Below are 26,927 nucleotides of genomic sequence, written 5' to 3' on the forward strand. Positions count from 1 at the left end.
CCAACCGCACCAGCATAGTCTCACAAGTGGTCTGAGGATCTTATCTTGGTACCTAATGGCAGTCAGGCTACCTCTGGCGAGCACATGGAGGGCTGTGCGGCCCTCCAAAGAAATGCCACCCCACACCATTACTGACCCACCGCCAAACTGGTAATGCTGAAGGATGTTGCAGGCAGCAGACCGCTCTCCATGGTGTCTCAAGACTCTGTCACGTCTGTCACGTGTGTTCAGTGTGAACCTGCTTTCATCTGTGAAGAGCACAGGGCACCAGTGGCGAGTTTGCCAATTCTGGTGTTCTGTGGCAAATGCCAAGCGTCCTGCACGGTGTTGGGCTGTGAGCACGATCCCCATCTGTGGACGTCGGGCACTCAGACCATCCTCTTGGAGTCGGTTTCTAACCATTTGTGCAGACACATGCACATTTGTGGCCTGCTGGAGGTCATTTTGCAGGGCTCTGGCAGTGCTCCTCCTGTTCCTCCTTGCACAAAGGCGGAGGTAGCAGTCCGGCTGCTGGGTTGTTGCCCTCCTACGGCCCCCTCCACGTCTCCTGGTGTACTGGCCTGTCTCCTGGAAGCGCCTCCAGCCTCTGGACACTACGCTGACAGACAAAGCAAACCTTCTTGCCACAGCTCGCATTGAAGTGCCATCCTGGATGAGCTGCACTGCCTGAGCCACGTGTGTGGGTTGTAGAGTCCGTCTCATGCTACCACAAGTGGGAAAGCACAACCAACATTCAAAAGTGACCAAAACATCAGCCAGAAAGCATTGGTACTGAGATGTGGTCTGTGGTCCCCACTTGCAGAACCACTCCTTTATTGAGGGTGTCTTGATAATTGCCAATAATTTCCATCTGTTGTCTATTCCATTTGCACAACAGCATGTGAAATTGATTGTCAATCAGTGTTACTTCCTAAGTGGACAGTTCGATTTCACAGAAGTTTGATTTACTTGGAGTTATATTCTGCTGTTTAATTATTCTCTTTATTTTTTTGAGCAGTGAATAATCAATACTACCATAAAAATAGTTACAAATGTAGTTGACTTCATAGGAAACATAACATTTTTAATATTCACATTATTTCCAAAAAAATGAATCATAATTTCTTTTGTTATATTCATGTGCTATGTCTAAAAAAAAAAGTATGGAAAGTCCTGATTCTGACATTTGCTTTTCATATACAATGGGGAAAATAAGTATTTGATACACTGATGATTTTGCAAGTTTTCCCACCTACACTTGCACCTGTTTGAACTTGTTACCTGTATAAAAGACACCTGTCCACACACTCAGTCAATCAGACTCCAAACCTCTCCACCATGGCCAAGACCAAAGAGTTGTCTAAGGACATCAGGAACAAAATTGTATACCTGCACAAGGCTACAGGACAAAAGGCAAGCAGCTTGGTGAGAAGGCAACAACTGACAACAATTATTAGAAAATGGAAGAAACACAAGATGAATGTCAGTCTTCCTCGGTCTGGGGCTCCATGCGAGATCGCGCCGTGTGGGGTAAGGATGATTCTGAGAAAGTAAGGAATCAGGATAAAACTACATGGGATGACCTGGTCAATGACCTGAATAGGGCTGGGAAGATAGTCTCAAAAAGGACAACTGCACCGCATTGAAGGGAGGATGGATGAGTTCATGTATCACAAGATTTTGGCCAACAACCTCCTTCCCTCAGTAACAGCATTGAAGATGGGTCTTCCAACATGACCATGACCTGAAACACACAGCCAGGGCAACTAAGGAGTGGCTTTTTAAGAAGCATTTCAAGGTCCAGGAGTGGTCTAGCCACACTCCAGACATGAACCCAATAGAAAATCTTTGGAGGGAGCTGAAACTCAATGTTGCCAGCGACAGCTCCGAAACCTGAATGATCTAGAGAAGATCTGTATGGTGGAGGGGGCCAAAATGCCTTCTACAGTGTGTGCAAACTTGGTCAAGAACGACAGGAAACGTCTGATCTCTTAACAGCAAATAAAGGTTTCTTTATCAAATATTATATTGTATCAAATACTTATTTCATGGAATAAAATGCAAATGAATCATATAAAAATCATACAATGTGATTTTCTGTTTCTATCTTTAGATTCTGTCTTTCACAGGTGAAGTGTACCTACGATAAAAATTACAGATCTTTCCATTCATTGCATGTGGGAAAATTTGCAAAATCGTCAGTGTATCGAATACTTAATTTCCCCACTGTATGTGTTCTTCCACGTTTTTCTCGGATAGAGCAAGTCAAAATTATAGTCTACAGCACTGCTCACATGTCAATCCTTTTTGTGGATTGTTTGTCCACAAAAAAAAGAAAATGTAAAAATGTAAATTTTTTTATTCAATTTAGAAGATAAACTCAACCATTCAAGTGAAAGTGTCCATGAAAAAAATTGGATTCCACCCAAGTGCTCTCCATTTTTTTACAGTTTAATGGGTAGAAGGTTTAATTTTTTTTTTTTTTTTTTTTTTTTTTTATACATGAGTGAAAACACTGACACATAAGAGAAATTGATATAAGAAATGGTCATGTATTCCAAAAATGGATACAAATGGGGTCCAGCACTATTTTTAAATAAAATGTTGAAAATGATTGCATAAAAATAGGGTGAAACTCATGGACACCTAATCAAAACTGAAAAATACACATGCAAGTCAAGGGCAAAAAGACATGCAAAAGGGGAAGGACAAACTTTTTAGGGCGGGTAGATCTACTTTTCAGATAGTCAACCAACAACTAGAAAGTCACTTTGTCAAAAAAAACTACTGCTACGTACTAAATTATAAACCACTGGGTAAAACAGTCACTGAAAAAGACTTGGGTGCATGGGTGGACTGCAAACTCCTCTTTACCAGTGGCAAATAAAATAATGGGTTTCATTAAAAGAAGCAGGGATGGTCCTGAAAAGATGATAGTTTGGCCTCTCTACAAGTCATCGATGCAGCCACAGTTATATACTGGGTGAAATTTTGGCCTCTGGTGTATAACAAGGACCTAGATGGACTAGAGCGGGTGCAGAGAAGAGCGACCAACATTATTAAGTGAATGGGTGACTGCAAAAGACGGATGATCAAAGTTGGGGTTATTCGGTTAGGAGAAAAGAAGGCTTAGGAAGGATGTTGTTAAAAAGTACAAATATTTGAATGGACAGTACAGATATCTGTCTAATGATCATTATACACCTAGACCAGCAACAATGGCAACTGGTCTTTCTCTATGTCTACAGTAAAGAAGGTTACTCCACTACGTGCAGTGATTCTTTACTGTACGAGCACAGAGACTATGGATTTTTTTAAATTTACGAACAGTGAGACTATTAATTATTTTCTGTACGAGCAGTGAGACTATGGATTCTTTACTGTAAGAGCAGTGAAACAAAGGAACTCTCTGCCACATGATGTTGTAATGGTTGATTCACTAAAAATGTTAAGGAGGGCATGGATGTCTTTCTTATAAAATATTTTACATATTTCGTTGTTAGATTTTCTGTTGGGATTCTTGTCCATGGAGCTTCTCTGATTGCCCAATGTTAGGGGAAAAATTCCTACCCGACATTAGCATCTGCCTCATGGGGCTTTTGCTTTTCTCAGGATCAACATGTTAGGTTATGGTTTGGACTCGTTGAACTTGTGTCTGCTTCCAACCTGAAAACTACGAAACTATACATTTTGGCTGGCAACTGGACTGGTTGACCATGTTAATGAGATAAGCCAACAGACCTCTGCTTATATTAGTGATAAAATACTCAATTTTTATACACATATCATTTTTTGTATATGGAAATGTCAATACACACTATGCAAAATTTTAAAATCTAGATGTTGCTTAGTCTGAAGTTGTTGATACCTCTACAAATAACAAATATGTTGCTTGCTTTTATGGCCAGTGTGAACATGCTTTTATAATGCATGTCATTCAAGTCTACTCCAGTTCAGATTTTTTTGGTTTTTCCTCTACAAATATGTGGTCATTCGGCAGCAAAATTGCCAACAATTTGGAAAAATCTAAATCAGATCTTTGGCCAAATCTGTTACATAAATTGGCATGCTGCAGATATAAAAATGTTTCTGCTACTGTACTCCATTGCAAAAATTGACAACATTTCTGATACCTGCAAACCATATATTTTGCCCCAAACAACTCATCACACCTACCTGTGTCTCTGCAGTGAAGTTGGCCTTTCAGGTGGAAATGATACTGCAGATTCTGGTGATCTGGACCATGAAACTCCACTCATATGCTGAAGCTTTGAACTTAACTCTGTCATTATATTTGACTTAACTGTAGATCCTGGAGAAATTTTTTCCTGGGAGTAGTCCTCCCATGGGAGTGTGGGAGATTTTCTCTGAGAATCCTTGGCTGGCTCAGAAAGCGCACAGAGTGAGGGTCCTTTAGATGGTGTCAGTGTGAAGACATTATCTGAGCAGGGAGAAACAGAAATAGCGGTACTGGTGGCAGTAATGGGATCTCTAAGCAGTCCAGGCGTTCTACTTGGGAATGTCCTTGATCGAATCTTGTTTTGAACCACAGGTTTATCCACGCTAAATGCTTGGCCATCTAGATAAGTTATATAAGTGTCCAAAAGTTCTGTTCCTTCTGTTGAAAGTCCAGACATACTTGATAATGTTGAAACACTACTGATGGTCTCTAGATGGTGATCACTGCTGCTTCGACTGTCAATCTCTTCAATGCCAGAATCAGTCACGGTCTCGACAGTGTCTGGTGCTGGAATTTGAATTGATGACACAACAGAGGAAAAATTGACATGAGGTTCTTTAAGTTCTGATGTCCCCTGGGTTAAGTTGGCTACTTCACTGTCATAAGAAGTGAGACTAGAGGTTGTAGAGTCTAGAGCAGGAGTGCTACCAGAGTCAGGAGGAGGTGGGGGAACCGGCGGTGGAAGGGTAGAACATCCAGCTGATGCCCCCGGAGGTGAATCAGGTTTATCAAAACTGTTTGAAAATTCTAAAGGTGGAGGGAGGGGTTCTGTAAATAAAAAATCATCATCAACATCAATTGAAGGTGCTGGGGGAGGCAAGACTAATAATGGGAGTCCATTCTCTTTGGAATTAGAGTCATGTGTTTCTGAATTTGTGCTCGGTAATGGGGTGTGGTTCATGGTTGGATTGGCCATTGGTCGTTCATTCCTTATTTCCTTACAGTAGGAAATCTTACGATGATCATCTTCATCTTTGTGGGTGGAGTTTTCCATGAAGCGGACATGCAGCTCTATTTTTTCTTGACCTTCTGCCCTCTTCTCCCAAGCTTTACCTTGTTCTACTCCTTGAAGCAGCAAAAGAGCAGGAGACCGGTGACCAGAGCTCTCATCTGATTTTCTATCACCGGTTGGGGATACCATACATGGCTTGAAATCTATCGCTTTTCTCTTTGTAGGTCCTGAATCCCAGATTCGATGCGGAGAGCTGCTTCGGGATTCTATTGGGGACTTTTGTTCTGCAAAACGTGGAGATGGTGGACGTGACTTCCTTTCTTCAATTTCATTTCTGCTATGCTGCTGTGACTCTTTTAAAGCTCTTTCTCTTGCTGCTAAAGCAAGTCCTAAAGGAGAACTGGGATCTAGAATTTTCCCAGTCAAGGGATGTATAAGCGGACTACCTCCTCCAACTGGGTTAACATTGGACATTGTCATTGGACTGGAGCATGATTGGAGCTGGGGTAAAAAAGTGGAACACACAGTACTAAAAGCACTGGTGGTGCTAGGACCATAATTCTTCCCAGTTTTTGACTGGTAGGAGTACCCACTAGTAACGTCTCTATTTACAGGTGCCCCAAAATTGGTGGGAACATTCAAATGCATGTACGGTTCACTAGAAAACATACCCTCATCAATAGACTTGGAATGCTTCAATCGTGGAGCGGGTATGGGCTCGGTGTCTTCATCCGTAGAAAGAAAAAGAGAAGATTTTCGGCGGGCTTCATTAAACCACTCACGGTCCCGCCGTGCTGCACCAACAATGGCTGCTCCGAACTGGCTCGTAAAATCAATATTATCCCGCAATTGCAGAGATGGAATTGGGTCAGGCTGAGTTTCAGCCTCCATGCTACTACCTTGGCTGCTTCTTCCACTACTACTGGTTGATGGGGCTTTAATAATGATTGTAGGTATGGGGATGGAACTTTTTTCATGTGACTTGGTAGCTTGTTGTTGCTGGTGATGAGACTGATATTGCTGCTGCTGCTGCTGTTGCTGTTGTTGCTGTTGCTGCTGTTCATTTTCCACCTTCACTTGTTTCACTAGTTGGCCTTTTCGACGCATGGCTTTTGCTGGAACATACATTGCAGTACTGGCTGCTCTTGCAGGTAGATTAAAGTAACGCATCTCCTGTGTCTGGGACCTCCAGCTTCTCATATTTGCTTGTGAAGCCATACCTATTCGAATCTGTTCATCGGCCATTTGCTCAGAGTCTTGGTGGTAGAGCTGCTGTAATTTCTCCCGTCTCTGAGACGCATCCATCATTTTCTGCTCAAAAATACCCGATTCTTGGCGCATTGTAGGGGAGAACAATTTTGAATCTCCACTTTGATTAAAGTTACCCCTTAAAACTGGGCTAACCCTAGCTGCAGAAGAGGGCGCAGTGTTATAGGGAGGATCAGGAGGAGAAGTTGTTGGAGGGGGAGGTATGTCTTCTGAACTAGGAACAGATAAACTGCGGTTAAATTTCATTGGGGGAGCAGACAAAAATGGTTTTTCTTCATCCCCAGCACCTATAAAAAAATTAAAGTACATTATAAATTTATTAAAATAAGTTTTAAAACTAAATTTGTTTTAGCAGGCATACTGGGATGCTTATTTCATGAGCCTGCTTATCTTGAATCATGTGTCATCTATAGCTTTCCATAGGACTACAGATAGATCTATGACCCTACTTACCAATAGACTTCTGCCGCAACATCATGGCCTGGCCAGGTGAAGAGGACAAGTAGGGTGGACCTTCATACACAGACTGACCACTTGAGACTCTATGCTGTCCAAAATTTGGCTGCACAAACAAAAGAATATATTTTAAGAAGACCATATTTTAAAGAATCTGTTAGAACATTTTCTTCACAGGTCACATGTTGAGTGCATAGTGCAGGCTCAGGATCTGAGACTGCTCTATGCAGGGCAGATACCAGCTGTTTTTCACAGCCAATATCGGATTCTGACCTTCATGAATGGAGCCAGCTGCACTTTAAATTTCACTGCCAATGAAATTTAAATGGTCTGCTTGCCCATGTGCTCGCATACTATCATTGGTGCCCCCGCAACTTGATTGTAGGGAGCCAATCAAGGTTACCATCTTAATCCTCTAGTGAAGCACAGCTTTGGGCTGGGCTTCATGGGAGAACATCAGTTACACCAGAGGTTCCCCCGACCTTTCTGACCTTGAGAGCCACATTCAGCTCTGAGAGAGGGTTGCGAGCCACATCCAGCTCCTGCCCCACTCACAGGCTGTCATTACCGGTATAATGACAGCCAAATCTTTTCCACTGTAATCATGCCAAGCTCCAGGGTTTCCTATCTTACCCCCATTGAGATCTGCTCTTCTGTTCAGGGCTACACATAAAAGTCACCATCTATTGTAGAGATTTACTCTTAATAGCAGTTTTCTACACCTAGTGCTTATGCACCAAGCTGGCAGACAGCCGCGAGCCACAATTCATGGGCCCGTGAGCCACATGTGGTACTCGAGATACAGGTTGGGGACTCCTGAGTTACACTATATACTGCAATATAATAACGCAAAATCTCAAAACATATAAGTAAACAAAAAAAAATTAAAGAAATATAATAGATTAATTTATCCCTTTTTACGTGATCAGAAATTAAGAAAGTAAGAAATATAGAAAAAATATTGTTTGAAATGGTTAGGTTCATAAAATGGTCCATAAAGGTTTAAAGTACATTAAATGCCAAAAGAAGAAAATAAATAAAAATGCCAGAATTTCCATTTTTCAGTCACCACATTTCCTCAAAAATACAATAAAATAAAGAAAAATAAAACATTGTATATACTCCAAAATTGTATTAATAAAAACCACAGCTCGACAAACAAGAAACAATCCCTCACACAGGTCAATCGAAGGAGACACTTTTTTTTCTTTTTACAAAGTTTATAACAGCTTTTTAACTGCTAATGTACAGTGGGGCAAAAAAGTATTTAGTCAGTCAGCAATAGTGCAAGTTCCACCACTTAAAAAGATGAGAGGCGTCTGTAATTTACATCATAGGTAGACCTCAACTATGGGAGACAAACTGAGAAAAAAAAATCCAGAAAATCACATTGTCTGTTTTTTTTTCATTTTATTTGCATATTATGGTGGAAAATAAGTATTTGGTCAGAAACAAGCAATCAAGATTTCTGGCTCTCACAGACCTGTAACTTCTTCTTTAAGAGTCTCCTCTTTCCTCCACTCATTACCTGTAGCAATGGCACCTGTTTAAACTTGTTATCAGTATAAAAAGACACCTGTGCACACCCTCAAACAGTCTGACTCCAAACTCCACTATGGTGAAGACCAAAGAGCTGTCAAAGGACACCAGAAACAAAATTGTAGCCCTGCACCAGGCTGGGAAGACTGAATCTGCAATAGCCAACCAGCTTGGAGTGAAGAAATCAACTGTGGGAGCAATAATTAGAAAATGGAAGACATACAAGACCACTGATAATCTCCCTCGATCTGGTGCTCCACGCAAAATCCCACCCCGTGGGGTCAGAATGATCACAAGAACGGTGAGCAAAAATCCCAGAACCACGCGGGGGGACCTAGTGAATGAACTGCAGACAGCTGGGACCAATGTAACAAGGCCTACCATAAGTAACACACTATGCCACCATGGACTCAGATCCTGCAGTGCCAGACGTGTCCCACTGCTTAAGCCTGTACATGTCCGGGCCCGTCTGAAGTTTGCTAGAGAGCAATTGGATGATCCAGAGGAGTTTTGGGAGAATGTCCTATGGTCTGATGAAACCAAACTGGAACTGTTTGGTAGAAACACAACTTGTCGTGTTTGGAGGAAAAAGAATACTGAGTTGCATCCATCAAACACCATACCTACTGTAAAGCATGGTGGTGGAAACATCATGCTTTGGGGCTGTTTCTCTGCAAAGGGGCCAGGACGACTGATCCGGGTACATGAAAGAATGAATGGGGCCATGTATCGTGAGATTTTGAGGGCAAACCTCCTTCCATCAGCAAGGGCATTGAAGATGAAACGTGGCTGGGTCTTTCAACATGACAATGATCCAAAGCACACCGCCAGGGCAACGAAGGAGTGGCTTCGTAAGAAACATTTCAAGGTCCTGGAGTGGCCTAGCCAGTCTCCAGATCTCAACCCTATAGAAAACCTTTGGAGGGAGTTGAAAGTCCGTGTTGCCAAGCGAAAAGCCAAAGACATCACTGCTCTAGAGGAGATCTGCATGGAGGAATGGGCCAACATACCAACAACAGTGTGTGGCAACCTTGTGAAGACTTACAGAAAACGTTTGACCTCTGTCATTGCCAACAAAGGATATATCACAAAGTATTGAGATGAAATTTTGTTTCTGACCAAATACTTATTTTCCACCATAATATGCAAATAAAATGAAAAAAAAAACAGACAATGTGATTTTCTGGATTTTTTTTTCTCAGTTTGTCTCCCATAGTTGAGGTCTACCTATGATGTAAATTACAGACGCCTCTCGTCTTTTTAAGTGGTGGAACTTGCACTATTGCTGACTGACTAAATACTTTTTTGCCCCACTGTATATATATAAAAAATCCCCTAGAAGTTTGCCATCACCCTAATAGTACTGACCTGGAGAATCATGCTACCACGTTTTTTACAGCACAACAAACTATGTAAAAAACAAACCTCAAAAAAACAATTATAGAATTGATTTTTTTTCGAACTTTTTAGCCTGTTTGGAATTTTTTCCCTTGTATGACTTTGTCAATAGAAAAATTAAAAATGTATGGCTCTTGGACAAAAAGAAGGGTGCAAAAATGAAATATCACAAAGTCTTCAAAGTATTCTGTACATTTCAGAACTGATATCCAGACAAAAATGTGAAAGGAGTTTCGTTTTACAAGGAAATCGGATTGATGGTCCAGTGTTTTCCACTCGAATAGAGCGATGGTTTTTGCTGTGATGAGTGTGAAGCTCATCTGAAAAGCTATAAATGTAGTGGCAGCTTGAATATGAATGGAGGAAACACAACCTATCTGTAGAGTACACCCTAGTAGTGATAACTGATTGACCTCATATGATGTTATCAGATTATGCTTGTGTGCTAACCGGTGACGCTGGATGGGGAATAGAGCTGGAGTAATAGAGGCTGCAGATCTTTCAAAGCTATTTGCATAGAAAATTCATATGCTGATTTATCAGTACAGGAGAAATGGACTATCCCTTTAATATACGTAATTTAGGATTAAAAGTATAACAGCAGATGCCATAAGTGCAACTGTATTTCTACCTCTGACGAAAAAAAGCTCTTTGAGGCAGACCGTGATGTTCCCAGAGATGTCAGTGGGCCAGGGCTAGAGCTTTCGTTCACACTTATGGTTTGCTGGGCTGCTGCAAGAATCTCATCCAGTTTATCTGTATGAAGAAGAAAGAAGCAAAATTGAAATTATGTGATAGCGAATGATTCCTGATTAATCGCTTTGTGTGTCTAGGACATTTTAATCTATAGGATACACAGTGTCACGTTTATCTGTGGGATGTGTCTAGTATTTCAGCTCATCCCAGGGAAGATTACCCTTTTTTCTTATCTTGACAAGCCCCTTTCAGATTACATCTGCCATCCCAGGAGCAGTTTACTCGAGGGAGGGGTTTTAGTTAACCAACCAATACCAGGAGAGTCCATTTACAGATCTAATTGAAGCTGCTAAACCACTTAAAGCAAACCTGTCAGCAGGATTGTGCTCAGTAAACTACAGACAGTATCAGGTCGGGGCCGTTATACTGATTAAAATGATACCTTGGTTGATGAAATCCGTCTTGTGGTTGTTTAATCTGCATTTGCAGTTTTCAGTTAATCAGATTCTTGTGCTTCGGGACGGCCTGTGGGTGGGGCTGTGGGCGGGACTTTGTGGTGCTCTGCTTACATATTCATCCTTATGGGCTTATGGCAGGTCTCTGATCTTTCAGTGACCTTCTCCTTATTTTACATAATGCATATCATATTGTGTTGCTCCCAAGAAAAAATTACCATTCATCAAAATGGCACTGGTAGTGGCGCCTGCGCAGTATTATAATACAATGCCTAATATGCATTTGCTTTAGTCCTATACTACTATTGTGGGAAAAAAAATCTTCATCAAAATGGTGCCGGCGCCTGCACCATAGCATCTATCGCATTCCAATAGATGCTACTGTGGAAGCGCTGCTACCGTCGCCATTTTGCTGGAGAAAAAAATTGGGCTCCATCAAAATGGCGCCGTCACCATTTTGATGAAGTTCATTTTTTTACCCCTCAATAGTATAGAACTAAAGCAAATGCATATATGCATATTAGGTATTGTATCATGCTACAGCGCAGGCGCTGCCACAGGCACCATTTTGATGATTTTTTTTTTTTGCCATAATACTATAGTATACGCATTATGTAAAATAGGGAGCAGGTCACTTAGGGATCAGTGACTTGTCATAAGCCCATACAGATGCATGTATAGGCAGAGCACCACAAAAAGCCCTGTCCACAGCCCCACCCACAGGCCGCCTCCACAGCACAAGAATCTCATCTTCCCATTTTTTACTGCATTATATGATTAAATGAATAGTATCAATCAAAAACTCAGCTTCCTCCAACCCCCAAAAAAGTCCTTAAATAGCTTTGGTGATGAAAAAATAAAAATGTCTGCATAAGGGTTGATGACTAAAATATGACAATATTGAGTTTTCCATGGAGGTTTAGAAGCATTTTGTAACATCAGAACCAATTTTCGTGATGTCAGATCTTACTCAGGGCCATTTGATATACGGTCCTTTTCTTCTCTGTGTTCTGAGATGGCTCATAGTCTAAAAGGAAGAAAAGTCAAGTTATTGGCTGAACTATTCAATATGACACATAAAAAAGTAGCCAAAATAGCATTTGCAGACTAGGGTCACTTTCACATGGTCAATATTTGGTCAGTAGTTTACATCAGCATTTGTAAGCCAAAATCAGGAGTGGAACAATAAGAGGAAAAATTATAATAGAAACACGTCACCACTTCTGCATTTATCACCCACTCCTGTTTTTGGCTTACAAATAGAGATGAGCAAATTTGCTTGATTTTTGTCCCCGAATCTGATTTTGACATATTCGTACCATATTCAAATACTATTTGTGCCAAATGTATGTTTCATGTTCAGTTCCGTACATATTCGGTAATTTCTACTAACATTGACTCTAATGATGTTCGACAAATATCGCAAAAACAATATTCGATGCCGATCTTATTCGGAACCGATTTCGAACAAATTCGCGCATCTCTACTTACAAATACTGATGTAAAATACTGACCAAATACTGAGTGTGAATGGGGCCTAACTTCACTGTTATATATTGTGGGATGCTTCATATGTTTTTATTATGTTTTTAATTGTATTACTGCATCAATAAAACATTGTTTTTGTACTGGTTCAGTGTGCGCTATTTGCAGTGGTTCTTTTTCTTCTCTTCTCATGTTTATTATTCCACTGTTGCTGCACCTAAACCTTCATTTATATATTTGTGATTGGTACAGTTGGTGCGCCCCATTTTTGTTATATATGAATGGGGCCTAACTTTGTGAATATAATACTGCAGTAGCTAGAACCTGAGAAGGAGGGAGAAACCAAAGAATTTAATCGTTTGAGCTACAAATTTTAAGAAACTTTCTAGCAGGTAAAAATCTACAAAGAATTTTGTATTTGTCTTTGCATTTATCACTACTTATTGGTTTATAGTAAAACCTGTCAGGAACTCAAAAGTGTTCAGTTTTTATTTTATTGCCGCTGCTTTTCTGAGTAAATAGGTTTTTCTTTGTTCCAGAGATATGCACCTTTTTGGTGTTTATAAAGGAGTCGTGGCTCAGAGGATCCTCTGGGGTGTGTCTTCTGGCTGCTCTGCATGATTTCCCTGTGACCACACCCTCGAGGTAAAGATCAAAAAAAGTTTAGCACTCAAAAAAAAAAAGTCCATATCTCTAGTACCGTATGGTGCATTTTAGAAATTCAAAAAACTGATTACTCAGGTGAGCAGTGAGAATAAAATAAAAGGCAAAAAATGGTCACATCCACTTAAGTCTTTAGATCCAAAATTATACTATTTTGCAAACACCAGAAACAAATTGGAGTTGTAGCCTTTGTAGACTGATAAGAATTACTCGGAAACAATAGGAAATGTGGAGTATGAGGGTGATGACTAAGACAGTTCTATAAGACAACTATACATGATGCTGCTGTCAGATAAATGCAAATAATCCAATTTTTACATCAAAGCAGAACATCAATATTAGCAAAAAAAACATAAAAGGGGATACATTCCAGAACCGTGGGTGTAAAAACTGGCAAAGTTCAATTCGTGACACAGATTTTCTGGGATGTATAAATGATACAGGAGCTTTACCAAGAGATTAATACATGACACATTCTTTGTGTCTCTCATAATGGTGCATTGCATACAGACAGCTCCTTGTTATCTATATTTCTATAGATGAGAGGTGGGCTAAGATTTGTCCAGCCCCCAGGCAATAAATATCACGGGCCCAAAAGAGGTGCAAGAGAAATTCATCTTTGTGTTCTCCATAAACAGATATCATTCTAGGGATCTAAGTAGTACCTGATTGCCAAAAATTCCCATGAAGTAAACCAAGTGTTAATCACAATTTATTCCAGTTCATAGGTGATTGGTTGCTTAAACAGCTGTGAATTAAAGATAAATTGAATTTATTTGAAATTTAATCAAAAATTAAAATTTGCCAAAGCCCACAGTTTTTGTGTGATTCGATTAGCTACTGGTTGCCCTATTGATGTATTTTTTTTAAGGCTGGGAAGGGGGTTGATATTAAAAATAAAGCATTATAGTTACCTCGACCCTCACGGCTCCTTATGCCACCTCTCTCCATTCAGTCCTCCGCTGGCTCACTTTCTCCACCTGGCTCAAGTCTTATCTTCTTCTCTTTAGTCTTCAGTATTGGTTGTCTTTGGCACTGAGTAGGGGTCAAGTGATGACATGATGTAGAGGGGCAATGCGTCTCATGCTGTTGAGTGATGTCTATTTAGCATCAGAGGTGGTGAAGAGGACTGAAGACAGAGAAGATGACTGGAGCCAGAGGAAGAAAGCGAGCCAGCAAAGGATCAGGTGAAAAGCTGCAAAGCCAGGACAGACAATGGGGTCAGGTATGCTGACACTGATAAGGGCTAGGTCTCCGTTCAGACTAGTAAGTTCTGGCACCTCTACAGAGTGGTAACTGACACGAATCCAGGCTATATTCAGACACGCCGGTCTAGGATACTGGATCAGGGTTTGCCGCACATAGACCATGGGACAATGTTCGTGCACTAGTCGCTCCGGGATCAGGGGACGAGGTTCAGGCACTGACCGCTCTGGGACCATGGGACAAGGTTCAGGCTCTGGCCACTCCAGGACCATGGGACAAGGTTCAGGTACTGGCTGATTCGGGACCAGGGAACAAGGGAAACTGTTCAGGCACTGGCCACTCTGAGACCATGGGACGAGGTTCCGGCTCCGGCTGCTCAAAGACCAGGGGATGAGGTTCAAAACATGAGCGCTCCAGGACCAGAGGATGAGGTTCAGGCACTGGAGCTCTGGGACAAGGGGACCTCACAACTTACTAGTAGTCACTTTACTAACTAATGACTCTACATGTTGCTTGGCTACTCTTTAGGGGAAAGGGAGTCTTTTATACAAGAGATCTCCCAGCAATTGACTGGGAGCCATCTTGCAGGTGCATTATATTATACTAAATGCCACTCAGCAATAAGCTGAGAGCATTTAGTATATGCACTCAATGCCCCTTTAAGAATAGGGAAGAGTGCATGCATGTACTAGGTGGCCCGCCGAGAACTGTGGCACACACACCAGGAAGCAGAAGGAACACGCCAAGAGACCACGCCACGGGGCTGGGGCGGTGAGTCATCCCTGCATGGAGGGAGAAGGGGACACCGAGCAGGGACGCCAGCAGTAGCACCCCATTGGGAAGCTTCTTAGAGGGACAGCACAACATCTTGAATATGCTGGGCTGTGAACTGGCTTTCTAAGGATTTGCTCTCTCTAGGATCACTGTGGGAGCCAAAATCAGGGTCTATTGTAAATGCTAGATTTACAATTTGCAGAAAACTTTTTTATTACTATGTATTAAAAGAAGAACTTTATTGGATGGAAGAAAAAGATTATTTTAGTGTACTGAGGCTGGTTTCACATTTGCGTTTTTTAGCGCTGGAAAAAAACGCACATGTGCGCATGCGTTTTTTCCCCTATATTTAACATGGGTGCGCATACCTGCGCGCTTGTAAGCGCATGTATGCGATTTTCATGTGCTGCGTTTTTTTGGGGTGTGCGATTGGATTTTCCAGACGCAGCATGTTGCATTTTTTGGCCCTGCAAAAAAGCGCATGCGCACATATGCGCACGTTTTGCGCTAAAAATGGCCATTATAGCCTATGGATGCGCATATGTGCGCACTGGCATGCTCATGTATGCGTTTTTTTGCATATGCGTTTTTTTTTTTTAACCATGGAATTTAGGGGTTTGGGTTAGAGTTAGGGTTAGTTAAGGGGGTTTAGGGTTAGGGTTAGGGTCAGGGTCAGGGTTAGGGTTGGGTTTTGGGTCAGGGTTAGGGTTAAGTATGGTTTGGTTAAGGGTTAGGGTCAGGGTTAGGGTCAGGATTAGGGTTAAGTATGGTTTTGTTAAGGGTTAGGGTCAGGGTTAGGGTTAGGGTTAGGGTCAGGGTTAGGGTTAAGTATGGTTTTGTTAAGGATTAGGGTCAGGGTTAGGGTCAGGATTAGGGTTAAGTATGGTTTGGTTAGGGTTAGGGTCAGGGTTAGGGTTAGGGTCAGGGTTAGGGTTAAGTATGGTTTTGTTAAGGATTAGGGTCAGGGTTAGGGTCAGGATTAGGGTTAAGTATGGTTTGGTTAAGGGTTAGGGTCAGGGTTAGGGTTAGGGTCAGGATTAGGGTTAAGTATGGTTTGGTTAAGGGTTAGGGTCAGGGTCAGGGTTAGGGTCAGGGTTAGGGTTAGGGTTAAGTATCGTTTTGTTAAGGATTAGGGTCAGGGTTAGGGTCAGGATTAGGGTTAAGTATGGTTTGGTTAAGGGTTAGGGTCAGGGTTAGGGTTAGGGTCAGGGTTAGGGTTAAGTATGGTTTTGTTAAGGATTAGGGTCAGGGTTAGGGTTAGGGTCAGGGTTAGGGTTAAGTATGGTTTGGTTAGGGTTAGGGTCAGGGTTAGGGTTAGGGTCAGGGTTAGGGTTAAGTATGGTTTTGTTAAGGATTAGGGTCAGGGTTAGGGTCAGGATTAGGGTTAAGTATGGTTTGGTTAAGGGTTAGGGTCAGGGTCAGGGTTAGGGTCAGGGTTAGGGTCAGGATTAGGGTTAAGTATGGTTTGGTTAAGGGTTAGGGTTAGGGTCAGGGTTAGGGTTAAGTATGGTTTTGTTAAGGGTCAGGGTTAGGGTCAGGGTTAGGGTCAGGGTTAGGGTTAGGGTTAGTTAGGGTTTAGGGTTTGGGTTGGGGTTAAGTATGATTTGGTTAGGGTCAGGGTTAGGGTTAGGGTTAGGGTCATGGTTTGGGTAGTGTGAGGGGCCACCTAAAAATGTTGGAAAAAAAACGCAAACGCGGTAAAAACGCACTAAAAACGCATACAAACGCTTAAAAACGCTGCGTTTTTTCATGCATGCTCATAAAAATGCTTGAAAAAAACGCAGCAGTTGTATGCTTTTGTATGCGTTTTTTCAATGCGTTTTTTTGCGGGAAAAACGCGCTGCAAAAAAAAGCAAGTGTGAAACTAGCCTGAAGCTGACGCTCCTGCCAGTTATTCTTAAAGGGAATCTGTCGCGCGGTTCATGCTGCACAAACCATGGGACAGCATGAATCATTATTTGGATGCACAATTGCGGTCAGGTATATCTTCTATTAAATGCTTGAGAGCTTCCAAGAACATATGGTTTCAAGAGCTGACTGGAAACTAGTGAGATGAGACCAATCCTATGCAGGCCCTGGTATCTTCTCCCTGCACCACTCTAGATGATTGATAGGTCTTTCCCTTGGCAGACACACTGTAAAGACCTGTCAATCACCTAGAGAAGCACTGAGTAAAGATTATTGGGAGTGGTTCAGGACTAATCTTGTCTCTGCCTATAATCCTTGCCTGGATCTTCAAAGTACAGTATCTTTTTTCCAAAATTCATATTTCAGAGTTAAATATTCAAAGCTACAATTGTGCAATCATACCGCCAGGTTATGACTCATACTGCCAATGGTTTGTGCAGCATGAATCAGCATTCAGGTTCCCTTTAATTAATAAGCTGCTAGGGTCATAAACTCTGCTCTCCCAAATGCAAATTTCCATGGCTCTCTATACATTATGGTGCTTAAGGTCCAAGATGTAAAACGTAAAAAAGTTGAATGTTACTGGGATGTACAGAAGCTTCAACACCATAACAAACATTTCCATGACATCACTTCCTGCTCTGTAGATATTGGCTGAAGTTGCTCCTCACAAACTTCCTACTGTGACCCCTGGTTTGCACTCTGCACATAATTTGGTAATGCTAAGAGTTTTTGTGGCTTCCTTCTGTATTTTACTTACAGATTCTTGAAATTCATCCTATACTGTAATCCAAATGCAGAAGGAAGCATATAAAAAAAAAAAATCAGTGGGATCCCCGCAGAGTGAATGCAGAGAGATGGCGAGGATAAGCCTCAGCCAACATCTGCAGAACAGGAAGTGATGTCAGAAAGTAAGGCATTACTTTTGAAAAAAGTGTACAGAACACCTTTAAAACTAGCATTGGGAAGCTAGGATGAAATAAAAACCAGGTCTAGTACTAAAAAAAACCCTTAACTCTGTTTTATTAACCATGAAATTAGCCCTTTAATTTCATTCATGAATATTTATTCTTAAGTATAAAGAAGTCATTAAAACAGAACTCAACTTACTCACCATTTTTCTTTTTCCAAGGAGACACTAGAGAAAACATCAGATAAAATAGTAAGTGCATACTTACTGAATTAATAATTCCTCAAAATGTGAAAAAAATATATTCCCTCCCATGTATTAAGGAAATTAATTACATCCATATCTAAGTTATGAAAATATACTAAGCTGAACTGAGTATTTTTTTATACTGAGGCTTAGTTGGAAACTTTTCCAGACAAGCGTTAGATGTTCCATCTTCTTCAAGTCTGGGTGAAACATCACTCATCAGGAAGTAGCGAATGAACCTCCGAAGCTTGTCCTGAAAGTTGTACTGTTGGTCCAAGTTATAGTAGCATACTCCAATACTCAGCCTTTCCCACAGTAATAGTATGCAGTAGTATTAGCAGAATTGGCATGACTTACACACATTCAGTTGAAGGTCTTCCTTCTGCTTCCACTGGATCCTTGCAGATACTCATCAAAACTATCTTACCAGCAACATGAAGTGAAAGTGTCTGATGGTTTGCGAGAATTAGCAATGTATGACTCCTGGAATCGCCTACTCTCAAAAACTTAAGACTGATGGATACACTTTGCTGGCAAACACAATTATTGGTACAATGTAAAACCTCATATCTTGTAGGACCTACTCAGAACTATCTTATAAATTATATTCTTGGATATATGACACTAATAGTATGACTTTTCTCTAGTGGTGAGTACAGAAATATACCATGCTGTCTCCATTTCCAAAGTCCCTTTTTATTACCTATAATAAAATGACCATGACCAGATCTTCCCCATGAAGTACCCTTGGCCTATGGAGAAGATTTTGGCTCATAAGCCAGTCATACACAATAGACCTATATCAGTGGCATTCAATGGAAAGATGAATAGAACTATGGATGGTTCATGCTTCTCAAACTGTGAGATGGGTTTCGCTAGTGATGTCTCCCCCCAGGTGGTGATCTAGTACAACCGGAGAGGCAGTTTTGAACATAAATTACACAGGTTTTTCTCTGTTTTTACTTTATTTTGCTTTATGTGTCAAGATTTATCTTTTAAATTTTGCTATGGACTTCAACCAGTGGTGAGAATCAGACATAATTATTGTAAGATCTAAAGTAGAAAAAAGCTTCAGGAGCCAAAATCTAATACAAAGAGTGTTGGAAGTGATAGACCTCTTTGAGGTGACTTATGATTGTGTAAGGGGAAGCAAAGAGAAATCTGAAGATTGCTTACAGAAGGTCATATTTGTGGAGAAAGATTGCCATCTGCTGGCCAGAAGAAATGAGATGGAATCAATTTGCTCTGGAAGACTTGCACGGGGAGCTACTTCGGGTACTGGACCTGATCAGGTGACCGACAGCCCAGAGTTCCTGAATATTAAACAGCAAGGAGATTTGTCGCTAGAGAAGAGAGCCGAGCAGACGCGCTCCAGGGATGTCCCCGAGGCCAGCATGACAGGCCTCATCAGGAAGTCTACGCCACCAAAGTGTCGATCATAGGCTGGCAAGGCCCAGATTACGTTCAGAAGGATTCTGAGTTTCACCTGGGCTGGTCAGAACCAGGATCCACACCCCACGTTGGTCAAGAATCAGAGACCAGATGTCACCTTTCAAGAGATGAGGCACAGTCCTTTCTGCACCAAGCCCAAGAAACTATCGTCAGGCGGAGAAGGTCCACGAGGAGACTGAGAAAGGAAAGGTACATTCAGCTAAAATCTCTTGCCGTTCGGGCCCATAGGGCAATAGTTAAAAGCCGCCAGCCAATCATAAGCCAGCAGCTGACATCGGTGAGCATGTCGCCAGCATATGATGTCACTGTCATGCGCCGGCGAGTCCGCACCTCACATTGATGGGGGAGAAGACGACGCTGGAATGTAACCAGGTAAGTAGAACGTTTTGTAAGCCGCAATATGTGGCAGAATCATTGGACAAATGGGGCAGGATGGAGCAGCCGCAGAATGATGGAGACAGATGGGGCAGGATCATGGGACAGATTGGCAGTATCATAGGACACATGGGGTAGAATCATGGGATATATGGGGCAGAATCATGGGACGCAGGGGCAGGATGGAGACAGATGAGGCAGGATCATGGAACACATGGGGCATGATCATGGAACACATGGGACAGGATCATGGAACACATGGGGCAGGATCATGAGACACATGGGGCAGATTCATGAGACACATGGGGCAGATTCATGGGACACATGGGGCAGGATGGAGACATATGAGGCAGAATAATGAAACAAATTGGGCAGGATCATGGAACACATGGGGCAGGATAATGGATCACATGTGGTAGATAAATGGGACATGGTGTAGGATCATGAGACCCATGAGGCACATGGGGCAGGATCATGAGACACATGGGTTAGGATCATGGGACACATGGGGCAGGATCATGGGACACATGGGGCAGGATCATGGGACACATGAGGCTGGAGCATGAGGCAGGATCATGGGACAGATGGGGTTGGATCATGGGACACATACTGCAGGATCATGGGGACAGATGGGGCAGGATGGAGACAGATGAGGCAGGATTGTGGTACACATGGGACAGGATCATGGGACACATGGGGCAGGATGGAGACAGATGAGGCAGGATCATGGGGCAGGATCATTGCACAGATGGACCAGGATCCTGGGACACATGGGGCAGGATGGAGACATCAAATGGGGCAGGATGAAGACATCAGATGGGGCAAAATGGAGACACATGGGGCAGGATGGGAGAACATATGGCTGGAGCCAGGTATGAGACCCAAGGGGTAAAGGATTGGGGATATTATTACTTTAGGGGCTAATTATTACTTTTACTGCAGTGATGTATTTTATTTTTGAGGATATTGTTTTCAATGGTGGTGGTCCTGTTACTGTGCAGGGTTGCACTATTGTCATGATCCATGCTGGATCATGACAGATAAAATGCGCTAGTAACCTTTTTTCTCTCCTTAAGCTGTGGTGCTTAAAGATAGTTTTGCCCCCAGTGACCGTTAGGGTCATTGCACTCTGGTTTCTTTAGTTTAGTGCATGTGATTATAAAGCAGGTGTGATTGCTCTGGCTCTGCTATAAAAGAGTGTCAGGTGTTGCAATCACTGTTGGTGATAGTGTTCATTTCCAACCATCCTTGGTGGAGGAAGGAGCTAGAGTGAGTTCCTTGCAGCACAGTCAGAGTCCTGGTGTGGAAGGAATCAGAGGGGATTTCCTTGCAGCTCTGACAGAGCTTGGTGGCAGCTATTCAGGAGGAAAGCTGCATTCTGGTGATGGACTCTGTTGCTGGGAGCAAGAGCAACAGAGCAAAGCTAAGTGGTGTTTTCCTGTTTGTATTTTTCCCTGGTGTGTATTAGTACAGCAGTGGGGCCAGTGCCTGCATCACCCAGCTCCCTATCAAGGGATAGGTGTAGGGTGTGCTAGGGTGACAGGTTCAGGCTCGGCGACAGGTGAGGATCCTGTATAGGGAACGTTAGGAGTGTGAGGGACACTGACTCAGGGGAAGGCAGGAGGTCTCCACGTCCCCGTTCCATATCTCAGGGCCCACTGTTGTAACTGTTTCCCCTTCCCCTGTGTCTTGTCGTTTTAGTTAACAGCCTGCGGGTCGTGTCACACAGGACAGTTAGGCTGGTTTCACATTTGCGTTAAAACAACGCTGCGCCCTGCGTCGTTAAGCCCCGCCCCGAGCCGGCTCCCTGCCCGCCCCATCCGGGATCACCGCCTACTTTCGCATTTGCACGCATGCGATCGGCGCACCCCATCTTTAGCATAGGGTGCGCAGATCATGCGCTGCCAGTGTGAAAGTAGCGTGCTGCGTACTTTTGACTGTGTGCCGTGCGCGCCGAAATGCAACATGCTGCTTACACGGGCCATGTCTTGTTGTCTTAGTTACTGGCCTGTGGGTCGTGTCATACAGGACTGGTCCATGTGACAACTATGTTGCCTTTTTTTCTTCATCTGATGTAGTGTAGCAGTTGGGAAAACATTAAGGAATATGATCTGCATAACTTATCTTCTGCAGAGACGAGTCCTGATTGGGAGAAGGGATGGCGGTCTCTTCTGGATGAAGAATAAACGCGAATATGAAGTACTTCAATTAGAGCTATCACTGGTCAATGTGTTACCTATATTCTATATAGTACATAAAGAGCTCCTGTGTATAATGTCACTGGTGAGCACTGTATTACCTGTACACTAAACACAACATAAAGAGCTCCTGTGTATAATGTCACTGGTGATTACTATATTACCTGTACACTATACACTATATACACAGCTCCTGTGTAAAATGTCACTGGTAATCACTGTACTACCTGTACACTATATACAGAGCTCCTGTGTATAATGTCACTGTTAATCGCGAATGATGAGCAAACGTGCTTGCCACTACTCATTACTCGCCCGAGTATCACGGTACTCGGTGTACTCTGCAAGCGCCGAGCATTTCTGGGATTACTCGGCGGGAATTCGGGTCTCCACCCAGCTTTTATTTACAGACCCAAACACGATGCAGGGATTGTCTGACAGGCAATGAAACGCCGCAGCCATCTTTGTTGTGGTCGTGCAGTGATTGGCTGGCCACACAGCATCATCAGGGGTATAAGAGACCGGACGCCACCCTGCTCAGAGCATTCAGCTCTGGATTGAGGTAGAGTAGGGGAGAACTGCTGCTGATATACGGTCAGAATCGGAGATTTATTAGTTAGTGTGGGGTCTACCATCCTAAACTACTCAAATCCAGCTAAATCAACAGTCCTTCTAAGGACTAATTCCGGAATATATAGGTTGCAGTGTTAGGTAGGCATGGTAGTGTACGTTGCTCTATACACATCAGTGCAAGGCCTGCAGGCACTGTATGTGTGTATATAGATCATTGCATACATCAAGAGGGTCCATTCCCTTCCTGTGTTCTGGTGCTGCTGCTGCTACCTGTAGGATATATTGGCCGTATATAGCAAGCCCCAGGTGTAATTGAAATACACGCCACACATTTTTTTGGTGTGGTATCTCCGTGCAGCTCATATCTCTGCATTCTCAAAGTTTGGCCAGTTTACGGCGGTTTTCTTTTTCTTTTCTTTTGGTGTCACTGTACTAGCATTTAGCCAAAAAAAAAACCATTTGTTGTAGTGGAATCTCCGTGCTAGCTGATATCTGTGTGTGCTCAAAGTTTGGCCTGTTTAGGCCAGTTTTCCTTTTTTGTCCTGGGTGTCACAGTACTGATATACATCACTAGTTAGCCCAAAAATAAAAAAAAAACAGGGCACACATTTGTCGTAGTGGTATCGCCGTGCAAGCTGATATCTGTGCATGCTCAATGTTTGGCCAGTTTAGGCCAAAACACTGTACTTTTTTGCAGTCTGTTAACGTAGTAATTAAATCTGATAAGGCCAAAAACATTTTTATCTAAAGTCCAGATAGGTAAAAGTGTGGTTTTCAAGCATACGTATTACATACAAGTTGAATCCCAAGTTGACTCACCTTTTTGTGGTGAACGTGTATAATATTCTATTCCATTTATAATGGGCAAGGCACGTGGCAAGGGATAGGGAAGTGGACGTGATGGTGCAGGCAGAGGCCGTGGTCAAGCTGAAATTAGCCCACCGAAAACACCCACATCTTCTCGCTGGACCTTAGTGTCCGAAGTCCTAGGGCACCGCGGCAACACAGCACTATTGAAGCCCGAACAGTGTGAAAAGGTTGTTGGTTGGATAGCAGATAATACATCCAGTTACTTAACCACCACCACCAGCACCCTGTCTTCAACACAGTCAAGTCACAGTAGCTGTGAATCTGGACCACATAGTCCTTACCCCGATCCTCCTTCCACCCACCATGCTGAGTGCCCTGAGACAACTGATCCCACTCTCGGACACTCCGAAGAGCTATTTAGTTTTCCATTTGGAGTTTCGTGTCTCTCGCCTGGTCCACTAGAAGCGGGGCAAGATGATATTCCATGTAGCGATCCACAAATCTTTGAGCAGCCACGGCCACAAGAGGTGGACGATGATGAGACAATTGCCAGAAAGTCAGGAGGAGGACAAGGGTGGGGAAGTGGAAGATGAGGAGGTGGTGGATGATGTAGTAACAGACCCAACCTGGCAGGAGGACATGCAGAGCGAGGACAGTAGCACACAGGGGGAGGTAGGCGTCGCAGCACTTTAGGCAGGAAGAAGCAGTGTGGTGTCTGCAGACAGAAGGCGTGCAACCATTCCACGTAACACCAACCTGACAGAAGTTGCCAGTCAAACTGTTTTTTAAAGATAACCCCAAACAGGCCATTTGCAACACCTGTCATGCCAGCATCAGCAGGGGTAGCAAAACTACAAGCCTTACCACCACCATCATGATCAGGCACATGGCAGCAAAGCACCTGACTTTGTGGGCCCAACCCAGGTTCCAGGAACAGTGTCTGCAGGTGTCACCACTGCTTCTTCCACTGTGGTGCGTGCAAGCCAATCCCCTGTTCATGCTGCATGCGAAGATGCCTCCTGCCCTGCACCTGACGTTGCCCACAGTCAAATAGCAACATCATCAAGCACGTCCACGTCCTTGTCCCAGCTTAGCCTTCAGTTGTCCATACCCCAGTCATTGGAACGTAAGCAGAAATATGCAGCCAATGCCCCACGGGCCACAGTACTTAATTATCATATTTCCTGTCTGCTTGCGGTCGAAATGTTGCCTTTTAGGCTCGTGGAGATGGAAGCTTTCTGCAACCTGATGGCGGCGGCCGTCCCAAGGTACTCTGTCCCCAGCCGCCACTTTTTCTCCTGCTGTGCCGTCCATAATTAGCATCACCATCCCGCTCATCTGCATTCTGAAAAGCTCTCTGCTCACAATGAGAGACTAAGCATTGCAGGCGGAGAATGAGAACATGGATCAAGGAACCATACAGGATGATTACACACCGCCCAGCCTAGTGTCATCACAACGTGGATTGGTTGACATTGAGGAAGAGGAGGAGGATGAAGAACAGGAGCTACTTTCATGCGCTATAGACGGGACTACAACCACAACTGTCATACGGTCTGTTCAGCGTGGATGGCCTGAGGACAGGGAACAAGAGGAAGAGGAGGAGGACACCTTGGTCAGTTGTCCTGTTGGTGAAGACAGAAGTGTTGCCTGTTACCAGTCTGGCATGCATGGCTAACTTTATGTTGCGCTGCCTTTCCCGTGGCCCTCGTATTGTCAAAATATTGGGTACCAGTCATTACTGGCTAGTGACACTTTTAGACCCATGGTACAAGGATAACTTTCAATCTCTTGTTCCAGTGGCAGACAGGTGTACCAAAATGGTGCAGTACCATAGGACCATTATTGCAGAATTATTTAAAAAAAATCCCATCTCAAAATGCTGGCGGCAGAGATAACAGTTCGTTGGCCAACCAAGCAGGACAGGCGAGACAGACACAAGTCCACTTCAGCAAAGGCAGGGGAACACTGGCAAAGATCTGGGACCCTCCCTTCGCCCATGCACTGAGGCACAGGGTAATATCACAAGTCTCACAAGGAATGCAATCTTCTCTAAGACGTTGAGGGAGTACTTTGCTGACCATACCAATGTCCTCCGTGATTCCTCTGTGCCTTTTAATTATTGGAAAACAGACCAACAGCAGAAAAGTGTTTGGCACCACTGCGCCGCCTTTACCTCAAAATGATCAAATGAGGCTAACCACACTAAATCATGAATGCCATTCAGCCTCCAAAAACATCACTGTAGGTGCATAATCCATATGAAAAAAACATGCAGGTAATCCACAATGACCGAAGAAAATGATGGATGGCACTCACCAATGTGGTTTCAACTTGCTTTATTGAACGCTGTGCGGCTCAGGCATGGGAGACGTGCAAGGTATGGACTACAGCTGTTTCGCACTTCAGCGGGTCCTAACTCGTCCAAAATAAACTGATCTCTCTTTCTACTGTCTCGTAGAACTTATGCTCCAAAGTCTTAGTACTACAAGAGTGCACATTATCCATGTCTTCACACTCCATAAAAAACATGGTCACAATCTCCCGGCCGGAGGGAATCCAAGCTGGACACGTGGCATGAGCTGGCTCTCTACGCCTTGGAGGTCCTGGCCTGCCCTGCCTCTAGCGTTTTGTCCGAGCGGGTTTTTAGTGCTGCTGGTGGCATTATCACAGATAAGAGCATTCGCCTTTCTACGGAAAATGCAGACAGGCTGACTCTTATAAAAATGAACAAAGGATGGATTGGGCCTGACTTCTCGACACCACCAAATGATGACAGCGAAACATAAACTCCAATGTAGTGTTTTTTTGGGAGTTGTATTCCAATGCACCTCTTCACAAACAAACATGAATAGACGCTTCATGATTTTGGCTATTTGGTGTCATCCTCCTCCTTCTCATCCTCACAGTCCACCACCACTTGAACACCAGGGTGAACGTATTAAGTCATGCTCCGGCCACTCTATGTTTTGGCAAGGGTGTTATGATGCCCGTCACCAAAATAGAAAAAATATGTACACCCCCATGGGGAAATGTTTGCCAGCCCATATACTAAGTGTATGGGCATTCCAAGTCTAGGAGACCCTCTCCTAGAAATTGGGCCTATTTTTTAATCAGGCCTTCCTCCACGTCTGATCAGCCACCGCCACTAGATCAAAAGGGTTTACGTGTTCCGTGCAGCTACAGCCAGTGTCACATTATTAACAAGGGTGGGTGGTTAGGCTGTGCGTAGCAGACTTGTTCTGAAGAAGGTTGAGGTGTTCCCCACAGGGGAAATGTTTGCGCATTCCAAGTCTAGGAGACCCGCCCCTTTTTAATGGGACATTTTTTGGTAAGAGGCCCT

The 26,927-nt window shown here is 43.3% G+C and overlaps 1 protein-coding gene across 1 annotated transcript in view; it reads right to left on the minus strand.

Annotated features, from left to right (window-relative positions):
- SHANK1 (SH3 and multiple ankyrin repeat domains 1) overlaps positions 1 to 26,927 on the minus strand; it is a 677,277-nt gene that overhangs the window by 4,715 nt on the left and 645,635 nt on the right. Inside the window, exons 19-23 of the mRNA XM_073570818.1 lie at positions 18,135 to 18,158; positions 11,955 to 12,011; positions 10,465 to 10,589; positions 6,894 to 7,002; positions 4,156 to 6,727 (exon numbers count right to left, since the gene is read on the minus strand). Of these exons, the coding sequence (XP_073426919.1) occupies positions 4,156 to 6,727; positions 6,894 to 7,002; positions 10,465 to 10,589; positions 11,955 to 12,011; positions 18,135 to 18,158 (2,887 nt within the window). The remainder of the gene's footprint in view (positions 1 to 4,155; positions 6,728 to 6,893; positions 7,003 to 10,464; positions 10,590 to 11,954; positions 12,012 to 18,134; positions 18,159 to 26,927) is intronic.

Source organism: Dendrobates tinctorius, unplaced genomic scaffold (assembly GCF_039654945.1).
Source record: "Dendrobates tinctorius isolate UK_male_01 unplaced genomic scaffold, ASM3965494v1 ptg000028l, whole genome shotgun sequence".
NCBI lineage: Eukaryota > Metazoa > Chordata > Amphibia > Anura > Dendrobatidae > Dendrobates > Dendrobates tinctorius.